This window comes from Vidua macroura, chromosome 3 (assembly GCF_024509145.1).
Source record: "Vidua macroura isolate BioBank_ID:100142 chromosome 3, ASM2450914v1, whole genome shotgun sequence".
NCBI lineage: Eukaryota > Metazoa > Chordata > Aves > Passeriformes > Viduidae > Vidua > Vidua macroura.
The window spans coordinates 83,993,332-84,010,924 of record NC_071573.1 but is presented as its reverse complement, the minus strand read 5'-3'; the positions used below and the strand labels follow the sequence as shown (position 1 = coordinate 84,010,924).

The 17,593-nt window shown below is 39.9% G+C and overlaps 1 protein-coding gene across 1 annotated transcript; it reads right to left on the bottom strand.

Annotated features, from left to right (window-relative positions):
- Positions 1–769: 769 nt before the first annotated feature.
- TMEM30A (transmembrane protein 30A) lies at positions 770–13,074 on the bottom strand. The gene is made up of 7 exons (XM_053972617.1): positions 12,774–13,074; positions 7,225–7,341; positions 6,504–6,611; positions 6,162–6,249; positions 5,549–5,692; positions 3,710–3,916; positions 770–2,815 (listed from the first exon to the last, which is right to left on the bottom strand). Exons 1-7 carry the CDS (start codon positions 13,044–13,046, stop codon positions 2,622–2,624), a joined length of 1,131 nt encoding a protein of 376 aa, XP_053828592.1. The 5' UTR covers positions 13,047–13,074; the 3' UTR covers positions 770–2,621.
- Between the last annotated feature and the right edge of the window lie 4,519 nt (positions 13,075–17,593).

The window sequence follows — 17,593 nt, the reverse complement described above, 5'->3', positions numbered from 1 at the left end:
AGGAACTTTGAAGATCGGATTACTCTGTGTTTATGCAAAGTTATCTTCTTCAGCGGTTGCATTCCAGTAACTTTTTAAAATTTACTGTAGGTACCTGATTTAGCCTTAAATCACCTTTTCCACTAAGCACTCTCTTCAACTCAGTCTGTTCTCCCATTGCAAGTAAGGCATGTGAGAGAAGGGTGCAGTCAATAGCATTTCCTGTGAATCCACTCCAACCAGCCATACTCATTGCTCTAGTTGCAGATGTTACTTGACCTACACTCTCATGGCCTTTCTTCCCTTAAAGATTTCTATTAAAAAAAGACAAGACTTGCAACCTTCAAGTTTTGATATTCATAATTAATCCTTGAAAGATTCCAAGGATCCTCCAAGGATCTCCATTGTTACCAACGTGACATCCAGACAAATGAGCATGAGTGAAGGAAGAGTTTACAAATTTGACCAATATTTTGAACTCTTGTACACATTTTAAGCTCCACAGGCACACTGTCCCATGTATTTACTGCTAAAGGTTCTCAGAGAACCCACTTAATTGCAATAAAAACCAGACAGCAATTCTCACCCTGGTGCATTTCATTGAGATTGAAGATACACTGACAGCTATAGTCAGTAAAATAAAAAATAAGGCATTGAAAAATATTACAAGGTGAAGACAGAAAAATACTTATTTTTTAATTTTAAGCACAGCCCAAAAAGCAGCTTTTCCCACTTGGAAAAAATAGAAATTATGAATGAAGCAGAATATAATTGCATTTCAAGTGACAAACACAAACTTTAAAAACTGAAATATTTTAATAACCAGTAATTGTGAGACATCCCCTTGCTCATTTACTCTATCTTGGACTAGCAGCTACTCCACAGCTGAAAGCCAGTTTAGCACATTCTGGAAGTTTTCAAGGGTACATTACTGTTATTCTGTAACTCCAGCAACATGAATACAACACTGTAAATAAATTCTTGAAAGGTACTATTTGAAAGCCCTGTTCTGCCAGGCTGTACTATGCAAATAAATTATTTTATGTAGTTACAGAGAGCTAGCACACACTGGAAATGCTGCCTCATTCCACAGTTTATCAAGACTTACACATTTAAACTCTTAGGCTACACAAGTAATTAAGTAAAACCAGTCATATGATTATGTTAAAAAGAAATAGTTTTGTTTAAAGTTGCCTGTAGATTAAGCTATTGGACCACGCAGTTTTGTAATAAATATGCAATCCCAGAAATACAACTCATTTAAAACTGCATTTACACTTAAAAATGTCTTTTCATCCTGATAAAAATAAATGTATGTTCAAGAACAAAACCAAACCTCTTATTAAATGGTTTGCAGAATTTATTAGGTCTCTTTTAATATACTCCATACTTTATCAAGCTAATTGCATATAAAGTGATCTCCACCATATACATTACAGTTTCTGTGCATCATCTAAAAAAAAGTCACCTAAAGTAATATTTTACACATTGCAGTTAACTTTTAATTAACCTAAAGGTGAATCCTTCTTTAATTTAAGACACTAACCTGCACATTGTGCCTAACTGCAATATTTAAATTATGTTTCACAGCAAGCTAAACCTGCATTTCAGGGAAGAATGTCACTGCCATCCCAGCTTCTGAACTTCTGTAGTTTACTTCCTTAACACCACAAAAAATCACGTGGTGTTCACTCAAAATAAGGAAAAAGCATACAATTCCCTTAAAACAAAGCCTGCTCAGAATACATATGCTTTAAAAAAATTAGGAAACTCCTCAAGTAAAAGGAAGTCACCCCAGTAAAAGGAATTCACCCCAATGTATGAATGGAAAAAAACCTTTTAAGTTCTTCTTGATTAATGCTTGGTGCTGCTTATAAAAAGCAAAACCAGCAAAAAGTGAACTAGGATTGGATATGACTTAAAGTGAAGAAAATTAGAAGAAGATTATATCTGTAACAAGCATGTCCCAATCTTTTAAAGGGTCTCACACAGATAATTAACAAATAGGTTTTCTGGTATTTTCATAGGATGCTCATTTACTGGCCAGGCACATATATTGTAAATATACAAAGAATCCAGAGTGCTGAAGTTTACAGAGCACTTAAAGGATTTAATATAATAGAGGTGGGTAAATAGGAAAAATATTTAACAACTTGTATAAATATATTACAATCTCAGCAAGAAATGTAGGAGCCCATGCACACAAGACAGTAAATCAAAGAAAACATTTAAGACTTGACTTCTTCCAACAGCACTGACACCTGAATTATGGAAAGTCAACAATTTACAATATCTTATAACCATCTTTCTCCACACAATCTAAATGTACTGAATCATACTGACATTACATAGCACGTGAACAAGCAGCAGATGCATCAAGGGAGCAGGAGCTATATGCATCATGTGGCCTGCCCAGTTAGAGGCAAACATCAGAACAACTGTTTCTGACATAGGCAGAGATACAATCAATGCAGCTAATTGTATACCCGTCATTTTCAAGAGTATGGGAAAGGGGAACTTTAGGTTAAAATTATGCACCCAGTCTCAGAAATAACAGAAGTAGAGATTTGTCTTTCAAAAACTGGGTCCATTCTGGACTGGCCTTGATGCACATGCAGTACATTTATTTTCAGAATGCAAGATTAATTGGGAATGTCTGCACTGGTGTTTCGATTGCCATATTTGTGATGAATGAACAGCAATACCACTCCTAAGAAGAAGCATATGGACCCAACAGTGATGTAAGCAATTCCCAGGAAGGGATTTTTGCCTCCCATCCACGAGATGGTGCTTAGGATCATCCTTTTTCGTCCATCAAAACTGTGTACAGGATAATCTGAAAAAACATTCAGGAAAACAAGAAGCAAGTTTCCAAACCCAGCTTGAAGTGGGCACATGAAAATTTTGGGTGGTTTCACTCAGGTTCCAAATACTAACTGCTGCCTCTGGAACTGGAATTGCAAATATGAAACATTCAGCTGTTCTTTTTGGATAAAACTAATCTGGGCATTGTCAGCTACTTCAAAACAAAAGCCATGTTAGGAGACACTAACCCTGAGGAACAGTAAAATGCATGACTTTGTGTGTTTATGAAAGCAGCTTAAATAAAGTGAGGGAAATATAAATTTTAGTCCTTGTGTCTATTTTACTACAAAATTTTTCTTTACATTCTCTCAGTTTTACATGCACTCCCCAGTTTTACAGCAAAGGAAAACACTGCAGTAGCTATATAAAAAGTATCATTAGGTGCTTTTGAATTTTAAGAATTCAGTAACTATGACAACCCTCCTTCTCTAGTCCCCTGCATTTCTACATAATATTTAGTCTCCCCAAAAAAGAATGACAGACCTTCACTTGATCCACAGGTCATTTTTGTGACCTTCAGAGTCAGTCTGCCTTTCATTACAAAATATCATTTCATCTTGAAGTTACAGTTCTTAAATTCCTTAGCTACCTGCTACCTCTGTTCTTTCCTCTTTTCCTATGCTTTTCTCAATTCCTTCCCAGCACCCAACCAATCTGATTTCCCAGTCTCTACGAAGCTATTAATGCTATAAAACTAGCACAGAAGTAAAAGATGGTAACAGTCTATCTGGGTCTCAGTGCCAGTTTTCAATCACAGCTCAATACCGTCTCTTTTTAGGGATGCTAAGAATAAAGGCTAGCTCCATCTGATAACTTGCAGGTATATATTTGCATAATCCAGCTAAGGCCTGCTTTCAAAGGATACTGTATGCAATATCTAGAGAATATTTTCCAGCCTGTAAGGTAGGCTGAAAGTTATTCTTCCTTTCGATGAGACGATAGAGCTTGCGAAACGTTGGCAGAGCAGCTGTGCGCATCCACACGATGAAGTCCTCATTAATAAAGCCGTTGTTGTCAGGCTCTGAGTCCAGCATATACACTGGCTTGGGCCAGTTCACAGGTTTTGTTGTGCCTAGGATTAAACAAAAATAATAAAGCATTTCAAATACAGGACTGAATAACACACTGGCTCATCAAAATCCATTCTAATGTCACAAAAAAACACATTAACTTCTAAACAGTAAGAACAGACAGGCTGACTCACTACTATTACAACACACTAGGCTGATTAAGAACTTTTTATTTGCAGCTTAAATAGTTTAAAGTCTATAAGTAAATAATATAATTGTCCATTTGTTTAAACAACTCATACAGGTGGGAAGTCATGTCTCAAAGCACTGCTTGGTGGGTAATTCTCCATTATGACGATAAGCCCTCTGCTCACTTGGCAGAATTTGAGAACCACTTCCTGAACCACGAGCATGTAATATTGTAAACATTATTTCAGATTATGTCCAAATGCTTTTGCTACTGTTATTGGAAATACAATTCCACCTTGTATTAAGGAAAGGTATCTGCTTCTCCAAGGGTAGCCATCACACTGACAACATGTAATTTGGCTATGACTAAGCAAGAAACCCACATCAGGTTAAGCCTGAAGTTATTATAAACCTTGCATAAACACACATGCTCTTAGAGCACTAAGAACGGGCTTTTTCAGACATAGTAGCCAAAGGAAAATTTCATTTGCCAAACTGTGTATAACCTAAAAAATGAGACACAGTCACTTCTAATAACAAAAAAAGAATCAATTTTTTTAGAGGACAGCACAACTTAGCCACAGCAACATTTAAATGAAAACTCCATATGAAGAGTTTCATTCAACAACTGCAGGATTTCTTTGTAAGTTAAATCCAAACACAATAGAACTTGTACTGGTCTTGACTGCAATAAAGTTAAATTTCTTTACAGTGGCCTGTATGGGACAATGTTTTGGATATGTGCTGGACACAGTGTTGATAAAGAGTGATGTTTCTGTATTGTTAAGCAGTATTTGCTAGCATCAAGGCTTCTTCTGGCTCCTCACCTCACCCCACCTATGGGGAGACAGGAGAGGTGTCCAGAAGAGACTGGGAGGGGACACAGATGGAATAGCTGATCCCAGCTGACCGAAGAGATATCCCATACCATAGAAAAGGGCAGGTACAGGTAGGGAGGGCCTACTTTAGCTCAGGAACTCAGATGGCAGTGAGCAAATTTTTCTTTTGCATTACTTATTTTTCTTAGGTTTTATTTTCCTCTCTCCTTGCTGTGTTTTTGGTTTGGTTTTTTTTTTAATTACTGAACAGTCTTTATCTCAACCTATGTGCCTTCTCACTTTCAGCCTTCCAATTCTTCCTTCCACTGAACAAGGGTATGGTTAGTGAGACACTGTGTGATGCTGAGTTGCCAAGTATACATTACATATTTTTTAGTATTCAGAGTACAAAAAAAATCAGAAATTAAAAACTACCAAATTAATGATTACAGTAAAGGTAAAAACCAAACATGTTTATCAGAAACTTGCAGCTTTTATTATTTAAAGACAACCTTTCAAATAGCAGAGTAGTCCTTAGCTTCAATTTCTTCAGAGAACATTTATTTAGCACATTCAGTAAAATGTCAGTGAGGCAAAACTCTGAAATCAAAATGTGTTTGAAATCAAAAGGTGTTTGAAGCATTTTGCTGTCCCTAAAATTTCACTTTTTTCCTTTTTTTTTTTTACCTTGGAAGAGCGCAGTTAAGTTGTTTCCATCTCCTGTAGGATTCCTGAACTTTACATTTTTATCTGTCCACCATGCAATGCCTTTTTTGATCAAAGTAATCGGAGTCCTTGTGTCATTATCAATGCGGTATAATTCCAGTGTATCTAAAGACAAAATCAAATTAGAAAACCAGCTGCAGAAACATTCATTAGCTAGATGATCACGATAAGCACTGAGACAATTACCTCCAGGAGAAAACAAAATAAAATAACCGGGCAAGGCATTTACTCTCTGCCTGACACAATAACAAACTGTTCTGTAAGAATCAGTGTATATGAGACAGCAGTTTATTATCCATGTATGATATCTATGTTTCTACATCACAGCAGTAGCAGATTCTCACAACACATATTTCCATCCTTTGTATGCTATGAGATTAAATTAATTCTCCTAGCAATTTTTAAACAAGTACAAGCAGTACAAGATATTTATTTTATTCTGAACAACGAAAATTTGTTAATTCAAAACAAAAAAAGCTCATGGTGTCTTTATCCAGAATAATGTGCAACACAACAGAAAACACACACTAGATCACAGACCCATATAAATGATAACTTAAAATTGTGACCATACCATTAAACATACTGTTGGCAATAGCCCCACAAGGAGCAATGGGTTTGTCTTCATTTGTGCGGTAAGGCTCACATTCCTTACTTGGATTCTGACAGTTAGAAAGAAAAAAGGCAAATGAGTCTGTGCTAGTTTATACAACTAACTTGCTTTTTACTACACGATCAACATGAATAATATTACTTTACAGTTATTTTCAGTAAACAAAATATCAATTCCTTATGGTTACCTACTGGTATGCAAAAATTCTAGTACCTCATTACCATGGAACTAAATACTCTATGTGGTGATTTATGCAATAGTCAGAAAATAGTTGCTCATTCACATCCAAGCATGAATACCTACAAGTAGTGAACTGTTGTCTCCATTTAGCTGGCTGTCATCTCGAGACTTCACATAACGACGGTGGTTTTGATAAAAGTTGGAAAGTCCATAATACATGAATACATTGCTCTACAAAAAGCAAGATGGGGAAAGAGGGATTTTGTTCACACAAACCTGCAGTTTTAAGTTCTTAAACTCTTAGGTTTATAGCAACATTCATAAAGTAAGAACCTCAAACTTCATACTGAGTACATAAAAGTACTATCTTAACAAGGCTGAAGTCAAACAACAGAAATGTCACCAACTATTAGAATGATATTCACTGGCACTAATCCCAATAGCTGTCATGTCCGATGCAGAACCCATAAGCCCCATTTGCCTCCAATCTCCAGAAAGCACTTATCTGTTATTTCCAATTCCCGTTAAACTGACATTTTTTGTATCATCCAGGAATATCTGATCTACTCTCCAGCTATGTGACCCATAGGGTAACTCTGAATGTGTAAAACACAAGCATTCCACTTAATGTTTTTCATTTCCAGATAAATGGAGGCATTACGAAACATCTCATCCCTCCTGATGAAAAAGGAAACATAAAAATCAGATCCAAGTTCAAAAGAAAACTAAAACTAATCCTCTAAAACAGAAAAAAAAAAAAACTTAAGTGACAAAACCTTCATTTTCAATATGAAGTAGATCATATAAACTGTTCTGACTTCATCCTGCATCCAGGGCAGCATACCTCAAATGAATGTTCCAGTGTGAAATTGATGGTGCATGTACAAGGGGGTGTGCTGTCCCAGGACACATTTAAGCATTTGTTGCAGGGACTAGAAGGTTCTGTTCCCGTATAGTCAATCTGTAACAGGAAAAGCAGTCATTAATTTACAATGGGAGACTAAAGAAAAATTATTAAGCAAGAGAGTTGCTGTGGCATTTATTTTGCAATCATATCTCAACATCAAGAGCACGTTCAGGCCTATCTGACAATCTGAAGAAGTCTCTTCCAACCTTAACCATTATGTAAATGTGCTTTTGATTCTGACTATATGCTTGATTTCAGATGCAAACAAATTGAACACTGAGGTGAAATTACTCCTGGAGCAAAATCAAACAAAACCAAAAAGCCCCCCACAGAGCCTCAACCCCACCCCAAACCAACCAACAAAAAAAAAAAAAAAAAAAAAAAAAACCACACCAAAACAAAACCAGCAGACACTCCAGACAATATGATGTTTCCAAACACACACACACTATGAAAAGAAGATCTCAACTTTTACATGCTTTCCAGAGAGATGAAGCTTTTAAAAGTCTAGATATTTAATAAAAAAAAAAAGATTTGAAAGCATTAGAAAGCTTGCTTTGTTGACCATTTTTAGTCACCTAATTACAAGAAAAAATTTAGAAATCACTTAATGCGCAAAACTTGTCCTAAAACAGGAAAGATTATTACACCAATATTGTTTTGTCAGGAATGGTAAAATAATCAGTATATGGACAAGAAAGATGATCAGCACTTATCTGGCTTATACAGTATGTTCTGTCTTGATTATTGTAGCCCTTAAAAAGCATTTTTTAAAAATCTGTACATTCAGCCTTAGCAGCCACAAGTTCACCCTACAGTCTAAGCCATCTCAAGTAGCTTGACCACATCAGCTCTCTCATGTGTAGCTCCAGAAAGTGTGGCAGGGTAAAGCTTACCTCTACCTATAAGAGACGTATTTCTACACTTACCATGAATTACCTATTTTAGAATTTAGACTCAGGTGAAATATATACCTCACTGCAAAAAAACTGTGCAGCAGCAGTAGCATTTAAACTAGAGCATCTATACAGTTATATGAAAGGCTGCTGCAAGTGGTTTGTCCTGATTTATGTTTGTAGTGAAAGGCATAACCCAGAACTAGTGATTTATGATTGGTCCCAATACACGTATTAAGGTTAGCTAAAATAGACAAACAGGGTGTGTTCAGGAAAGGACTGAAGTCTATTTTCCTTGGCATCTTCTTCAGGGTCTGTCTTCCTGTGATTTTTCCAATATCTATTAAGCTGCAACCAGCTCCATCAGCAAGCACTTTTATTGACTGGCATTTGCTCTGCTGCCAGATTTCTGACAGACAAAACCTACACGCTAATGAGCCTAGCTGAAACTAGATAGCTTCAGAAGCTATTACCTGCCAGAGAGAGGGAGATTAAGAGAGGATCACGATCTTTGCTGCTCAGCTGAACACGATATTAAATTTATGCTGATCTAGAAACAGCACTGCTGCAGCAGCCATGACGAGCTCTGTTTAGCTGCAGCAGACAGACCCCACTGCTGCTCTCAATGAACAGTGCATCTCATTTGTTGAAGGCTAACTCAGGGGTGGGTGTGTTCTGCTAAAGTAAGCTAAAGTAAGCATTTCCTTTAGAAAGAACTTGCCAGTGTGAGAAGTTGTTTCAGGTCAAGGGCACACACTAAAGACTAAGATTGCAAAAGACCTAAAGACCTCACTTTTAAAAACGTAATTGACTAAATTCTGTGGAGCATGAAATTGATGCATATTGAAGCAGTACCATGCTTTGATGCACTGTTATCAGCTTGCATGCTATCAAAGAGCTTTCCTGTACAGTAACTGCCAACACAAGTGTATTTTTCTGCATCCACGTTTACAGATTACATTCAAGAGAGCTTTTTTTAAAAGGATGAAGGCATCCATCTTCACCGCTTGACAAAGTAACACTTTTGACTGTGAGAGCTAAGGACTGACTATGGAGTCCATGGCAAGAACCTGCCTGACCCCACTGTTCTGTCCCCTGGGATCAGCCAACATCTGACAACCAGACACCATGAGCCCTTCCAAATAACTCCAGATTTAAGGACATTGGGTATATCCACATTACTCCACACCAATGGCCTTTCAGGCTGTTGATGTCTGCCAGCTGACATACACCTATAGAAATAACTTAACTACTGCATACACATATTCTCCAAACTATTTGTGATTTTGCAGACTTCATATTTTGTCCTACTCTGCTTAACCATTTCTTGTATAAAAGGAAATCCATAAATCTGATCCTCTTTGCTGTCCCTCTTTGTAGGTTTTATTAATTTTGTATCATTTATGACATGAGGCTACAGGAACTGCACACAAGGCTGAAGATGTAGGCAACAGTAATGTACTTACTTTCAGTTATCTGTTCCTAGCCATGCCTTAAGTCAATCTGGCTTTTTATCTATCATTATGCAGTTCACAGCAGCAGTCACAGCACAAAGATCTCTTTCCTACACATTTAATACTTTGTATATTCCTGACATTTTATCATATATTAATATGCTCTATCAATGCTTCTTATTCACTCATATATATTAAAAAAAAAAAAAAACAACAAAACAAAAAACAACCAAAGGGGAAAAAAAAACACCTCCAGGAAATACAGAACTCTCTCATCCTTTAGTAACAGGCAAAAAGACATTTGCATAACTGATTAATTTTCCACCCAAATGAACTATTTTAACAACAGACTCAAGATAAATGACTGATTATACCCTTTTGAAGCCATGAAAAAATGCTAGAGAAAACATAACAAAATCCCAATAGTCCTAGTACACTTAAACTGTTGGAAATCTTCCACATTTGAATTCAAGACATCTTATAAAGGAAATCAGTGGAAGAGGTACATTTTGCTGCTCAGTCCTTGCACCTGTAGAAGAACAGCACAGTCCACAGAGATACTAATGGCTACCATACCTTATTTCAGGAAAGAGTGACTTGAACCTAAATATGTATCCAGGGTCACAAGTTATACATCCTATTCCATTCCAATACACTAAGTTTACAGGCATATACACACAGATTTGAGAGGTATGCTATTGCCTAGGAGGCAGATGTAAATAACCACCTGTGCTTCCTCCTCCCATTACATTTCTAAAGAAGCTTAGTCACTGCATGTAGCTTCTGGATGTCTTGTCTCCCACAGCTAAACTTACAGCTGTTTGTGAGTAACTTTTGGAGGTTATAACAAAAGCCAGCGTTCTAAGCAGGGATGTATGCCATCTAAGCACATATGTGATAGCAGTGTCTTAAACTGCACCCCTCAGCGGTGTTTAGAGCCCAGATGCTGGTCCTAATTGGTAAAATGCTTTATCTGTGTTTTGTGCCTGCAACTGTAAAGCCTTTTTTGATTTAAATTTGCTTTTTTTTTTTTTTTTGAAATTCAGCTGCCTTTAGGATGATAATCTCACTTGCAGAACGTCACTGGATAAGCACTTCATAAAACATGTACGAGGATCAGGCAACAGAACATGAGTTTCCCCCTTCTGACTTACCACAGACTCCAAACTCCCTTCTGTCCTCACAAAAGCCTAGAAATTTTTGATGATTTCAAAAGGTGAAAGAGTAAATCCATACAGTAAAACAAACAAATTAAACTCTTTCCAGTCTTGAGTATTTTGAGATTAGAGAGGATTGAAGGCTTGTGCCTGCCAGCTGTCTCCACTACAAATGGTTATTGCTGCTGTATATACACAACCTGACTGTGTAGTGGAGCATTGGTAATGCTCCCAGCTCACCTATGACTTTTATGCCAATTGTTAGGTGGGAACAGCTGATTTTTGGGTTCCACTGGAACTTACCAGGAGTACCTGACTGAGCTGCTTAAGCAACAGCAGTATATAAAAATCCTGTATATGCATACAGCAGCAATATAGGCACAATAAGTCATGTATGTTTCTGGACTCATGAAACCCATGCATTTCTTGTTCCCATAGATCAATGCAGATTCAGTCATAATGGAAAAAGGATACATTTGTGCAATTACAATGATATAAAACTTCGTACTGCTCATACTGCTTTACTATAGAAATGGCTATTTTAAATGCAGTGGTCAACAAAAATCAGAGTTAGCAAGGATATTTTTATACTTCTCTCCATGGACTGTTGAAAACCTGTAATTGTATTTACCTTAAATATGCTACACATGACAATTTAAAAACCTATGTGCCCATGACAGGTTGGCCATGTTCTCTGAAGCACCTGTGCCAATTTTTCAGATGTTCAGCACAATCCCAACACTTGATATAAGAAGCAACTATTTTCTAAAAAATATGCTTACATACAAATTAGGATGCTGTAAAATACACATCAGCTTTTGGGGTTTTCCCTTCTGCTTTCCTCCTTAACTGTAACTGTATATCTTAACATAAAAGGGAGTAAAATTGGTTTCATTATAACCTTATTTGCATTTTAAGAGAAATATGGAAACACCATTCATTCCCTACCTCATTATTTCTTTAGCTAATTTGGCTTCAGTGACAACTTGCCACCAGGCAAGCTACTGTCTTAAACACTACTTACTTGAAAGTGGCAGCTTAGTCCAGTAACTAGAGTGATTTGATCCACAAAAATTCATACTCTCCAATAAAAAAACACAACAAACAACCACACACCTTCTTCCCTACAATCAATCTCAGTCATATTAGCTCACCAAAACTAATAATAGCTGTCAATTGCTTCTCAAGGCTGTCCATCCCTAAGCCCTGTGAGTTATTTCCTTTCAACACAAACTAGTTCTGTTATCAACTGGATCTATCTGTGATATACAGTTCAGTTTTCAGCTAAGGCTCAGCAACTTTTCACGGCAGTAGCATGGCTGATTATCAGCTGTAAATCTGATAAAACTGTAAATCTGATAAACTCACACTCTAGTTTATAAGTGTTAATTAGAAAAAGCCATACTTTTCGATCCTTGTTTCCAAGCTTACTCTGAACACCTCGGTCTCCCATACAGCACCATCAACATTAAATCATCGGTGCAGGTAAGAATAACAGCAATACATTCACCACAGAGCTTTGTCCTGAAAATACAATTACTCTGGAACATTTGAAGATAAATAATGGACTACCACAGGCTATCCCACGGATGATGCGCTTACTATCGGTACTGCTGAGGAAAAAAACGTGCACTGGGCTGTGTGATTAAATGCAGGCAGTAACTTCCAGGGAAGTTCCCTCGGGAGCACTGACAGAACTCACGGAAGAGCTACAGCCTATGCGGAGATGGCTGGCAGCCCGGTGTCTGCTCAGGGTAATTAAAGGTCGCTGTGCTGACGAGCACAGGCGTTAGGCCGGATCGGAGCCACCGAGCGCCGCGTCCGCTCCGCACAGAACCCGCCTGGGTCCCCGCGGATTTCCCCGGAGTCGCAGGCGGCCTCCCGGCAGGCGATCCCCGCTCGCCCGGCCCGGCCCGGCCTCCCCGAGCGGGCCCCGGGTGCTCCCAAAGCCCCGGCCCGGGGACACCCGCCCCGCGCACCTCGTACTCGCGGATGTTGTTGGAGGTGACGAAGATGCCGATGCCGATGGGGATGAAGATGAGGCCGATGATGAAGAAGGCCGGCAGCACCGTGCCCGCTGTCAGGATGGGCTGCCAAGCCGGCAGCCGCTGCTGCTTGAACGCGGTGTTGTCGGGCTTGCGGGTCTTCACGGCGCCCCCGCCGCCGCCGCCCACCGCGCCGCCGCCCGGCACGCCGACGCCGCCCGAGGGGTGCCCGTCCGCCTCCTCCTTGGCGCTGTAGTTCACCGCCATGGCGCCGCCGCCGCCGCCGCGCGACACGTGACCGGGGGCACGGCGCCTGCGCACTCGGCCGCGGCAGCCGCAGGACGGGGCAGGGCGGGCGCGCGGGCGGTGACGCGCGGGCGGTGACGCGCCTGCCCGCATCTTGGCGCCTTGGAGTCACGGAGTCACGGAGTCACGGAATCGTCCGGATTAGAAGGGAGCCGCTCGATCATCCGGTCCGGGCATCCACCCGGCACTGCCCCTGTGACCCCTAAACCACTAAGCCACCTCACCCAGTGCCAGATCCAGTCACCTCTGGAACACGTCCAGGGATGGTAACTGCCACCTTCCTGGGCAACCTCTTCCAATGACCACCCTAATAGTGAATATTTTCTTTCTAATATCTAATTTGAATCTCCCTTGTCTCAGCTAAGGCCGTTTCCTGTTGTCCTCATTGCAGGCACGGCAGAACAGACCAGTCCCGCCTCACCCCAACCTTTCCTCGGGGAGCTGTAGAGAGAGTGATGTTCCCCCCCAAACTCTCCTTTTCCTCAGGCTGAACACCCCCAGCTTGCTCAGCTGCTCCTCACAGGACGTGTTCTATGTGCTGCCCAGGCAGGCTCTGCTCTGTGAGGATTAGGATTCCAGACTTTGGGCAGGGGTCCTGCCACCTCGTGCCCAGGGTTGGGGTAAGACCCGGGCCCGCAGCCTTGTCACCCCTGTCAGTGCTCCAGGAGCACTGCCCTTCATCCTCCCTGCTGCCATGTGCTCACCCAAGCCAGCGTCCATTGGGTCAAAAACGGAGAAGTCAGCTTCGGCTTCCAAGCCTCATAAATAGGATTAGTGCCACTGTAGAGATGTAATAATGCACGAGAGTTTTGAGAGCTGCTCTCAATGGAGTTGTGTGTGCTGACCACCACGTTTGGGAGCTGTTCTGCTCTGTCCTCCTGCTCTGCTGTCAGGAGGTGAGAGTGGATCAGTGCAGTGAATACAGAATCACAGAGTGGGTAAGGCTGGAAGGGACCACAGAGGGTCACCTGGTCCAACCCCCCTGCTCAGAGTCATCCCAGGCCACATGGCAGAGGACTGCATCCAGGTGGTTTTTGAATATCTCCAGCAGGGAGACTCTGCAGCCTCTCTGAGAAATCTGTTCCAGTGCATGGTCACCCATACAGGGAAGTTCTTCCTCATATTCAGGTGGAACTTCCTGTGCATCAGTTTCTGCCTGGTGCCTCTTTTTCTGTTTGTTGGTACCACTGAGAAGAGTCTGACTCCCTCTGACTCGACACCCACCCTTTAGATGCTTACACATATGGATGTTGTTGTTTCCCCTTAGGAGTTAATCTGACTGTGTTAAATAGAATTACAGGCTGGGAAAGACCTCTGAGGTCACTGAGCCCAACCTTTGACTGAACACCACCATGCCAACTACACCAGGGCACTGGCTACCATTTACAGTCTGTTCTTTAACACCTCCAGGAGCAGGGACTCTACCACCCCTCCAGGGCCGCCTATTCCAGTGGTTAAAACCCTTTCCCTGGAGAAGCAGTCACCTTGTGGAACACAGTGTGGGAGTATGTACTTGTATCCCAGAATACCTGCTTTAGCAGGCATTGCTCAAGCTAATGCAACCTTGGAAATCCATGTTTCTCACTTCATTGGCACTTCTGCATTAAAGTCTGTTTTGTGAGGACTCTCTAGTCCTTCCTATGCAGTCACTCTATAGAGTGCTGCCAAAATACACTTTCAGCAAGTATTTATGTATTTACTTGATTTCATGAAAAAAAAGTAAGTAGAACTATTTAAATAAATACTTTATAAGCATGTAGTCCAATCTAAAGACTTTTTAGCTGGCTGTGGAACAGTTTATGTAAAATAAATGCCTTTTAGTTCTCTGGAGCACCAAGAGCATCAGCCAAGACCACTGGGGGGAGCACCTGACTTGTGCAAATGTATTTCACTCTGGAGGCACAAAAGGCCTCCTTGACATAGCGTAGGAAATTCGGATATATATATAAAAATCTAAAATGTAAGTATTAATTTGGTGCCTAAATAATTATATAGGGTACAAAAGTTAATCATATTCCTTGTGGCATCTATGCTAAGACTGTATTTCATTCCTAATTTATCTTTTCCACTATCTTGTGGACCCCAACTTTTGCTGCCATTCCCCCCAGGTAAGCCCGTTGTCTCTAGTACCAGCCTTTATTATCTTCTGTTTGCAATTACTACCTTCAGCTATAGTAACTTTTATTCCCACAGTGTCACAGAGAATCCAGGGAGATGCAACCTGGGATCCCAAGGGAACAAGACATCTTATAATCCCGTGGTGAGAGATGGCAAGAAATTTCCCTGGCAGCAGGATAATCAAGGGGCAATATTGGGAAGCAGGGACCTGATGCTCGCAGGTACAAGAGGACTGGCAAGAAAGGGCATGTTAAATTTGTCTAATTGCGTTTCACAAGACAAAAAGAAAACTCACAGGCTGTAGAGTTTATCTCTAGAAATCTAAGTATTTGAGATTTTTTAATGGATTGAAACTTTGTATTTTATCATTATAATTATACGACACAGGTCTTTCAGTCCTCTTTAGACAGTAAGAGATCTCTAAGGGAAAAGCAGATCTTTCGCTGGTTTTCTATTGCTTAAAAGCTTCTGATATCTATAGCATATATATATATAAAATCTATATTTCACATTATCTTAGTGTGAATGCTCTTCCCAATTACCTCCTTTAAAATTACAGTAGTTGTAGAAAATAATCACATCTTTAGTCTATATTAATAGATTTCTTCCTGAGTCTCCCCAAAATACAGGCTAATTATGTGGCTAATGTACTTTTTTTACATATTTATCTTAGATTCATATCCAAGTTAGGTAATGTAAAAAATTGACTAGGAACATAAATGCAAGATGAAATCACCGGTCTCCTACTCCAAAGTGTTGTAGTTCATCAAAAAGACTTTAAAATCCAAATCATTTCAATACACCATGATTGTATGTATGCTTTAAACAAAGCTTTATTTTGGGAATCTTAAAAACGTAATATAAGTGCAAAACCATAAATGTTTATGTATTTGTTTATGAATCATAAACTTACACTCATAATGAATTGGCTTTATATTAAAATTTAGATAAGGAAAAATATTTTCTACTTCGACTGGGACCTTTTAAATCTAGACTCTATTTTGGAATACCGTTTTACTTGTGTCCTACTCATATTGAAAAGCTGAAGTTTATTTCAGGTATGTCACCGTCACTTTCAAGTAGCCAGGAATTTCAGTCCAGCTGAGCTTAGTGTAGATCTTAACATGGATAGGTTTCAAGTCTCAAGTAATGTTTTGAAAATAGAAGATCTGGGTCACTACAATGTCCATTCTGCTGCGCAGTAAACTGAAATGTGGCACACACTAAACTTTATTCACCTCATCTGTATTGCTCTCTAAAAGCTGGAATTTTTCTCAGCTTGAAGTAAATCTACAGACACAGTTATGTTATTGGCATATATTGTCTGTTGTACAAAAAAAAAAAAAACACTCCTTAAAAAAAATGGTGTACCAGCTAAGTATAAGCTATACCAACAAAATTACTCTTCTGCCAGGATAACCAGCACTTCATTTTGATTCCTCAGTATGGCTGTATTAGTAAACTCTTCACAATGGAGATCAACTTCACAAAAGTTCATACAGGTCCCAGAATATCCTGCTTCTCTAGCGTGTCAGCATTTGCTGCAGAATTGACTATGCAGCCATGTGATATTCCAGCTTCAAAGATGGACCAACCTAACCATTCCAGTGGGATGCTGCATTAATGCAGTCTTTCTGGCATCTCACAGCACATCTCCTGCAAGCAACAGTTTTCCTTTCCAAAAAAAGTAATCTCTCCCAGTAGCTTCTGCAGTTAAAAATCTGCAGTATTTTAAGTATGTGCCAATGACTTAGATTAAAAATCATTGGTTATGAAATGTAAAAGAAAAAAAGACCCTGCCTGGATTGCATGTAGCTTTATTTATCATTCAATCAAAAATCACCCTAAGTATAGCTGCCACAGAACTCTCTGGATGCTATTTGAGAAGCTACAGCCACCATAATAAAAGGGGCTCCTCAGCATGTGCCAGAGTGCCTGGTGTCTAGTCCAGGTGTTGGTCCAGGACCAAAGATTCTGACAGTACCAGTCAAACATCCCTGCCTGTGCTGTGAAAGCACAAGCTTAGAAACAATTAAGTCATTAAGGGCTTGGTGATTGATCATCTCTGTATCTTAACTTCTGAGCCTACAAGAAAGATGGAGAGTTGCACGGGCATGTTGGACAAGGAGGAATGGTTTCAAACTGAAGGCCAGTAGGTTTACATTAGATACTGGGAAGAAATTCTTCACTTTGAGGGTGGTGAGACACTGGAACAAAATGCCCAGAGAAGCTGTTGAGCAGCTTTCCTGGAAGTGTTCAAGGCCAGGTTGGATGGGGCTTTGAGAAACTTGATCTAGTGGAAGGTGTCCCTGCCCATGGCAGGGGGATTGGAACTACACAATCTTTAAGGGCCTTCCAACCCAAACCATTCTATGATTTTGTGAATCAGC

What these genes read in the sequence shown, in the direction of transcription:
- TMEM30A (XM_053972617.1), bottom strand. Translation starts at nt 13,046, where the DNA reads ATGGCGGTGAACTACAGCGCCAAGGAGGAGGCGGACGGGCACCCCTCG. An exon ending in CACTGGAACATTCATTTGAG is followed by an intron (nt 6,612 to 7,224) that starts GTATGCTGCCCT and finishes TGCTTTTTGTAG; the next exon opens with AGCAATGTATTCATGTATTA. An exon ending in GAGACAACAGTTCACTACTT is followed by an intron (nt 6,250 to 6,503) that starts GTAGGTATTCAT and finishes TCTAACTGTCAG; the next exon opens with AATCCAAGTAAGGAATGTGA.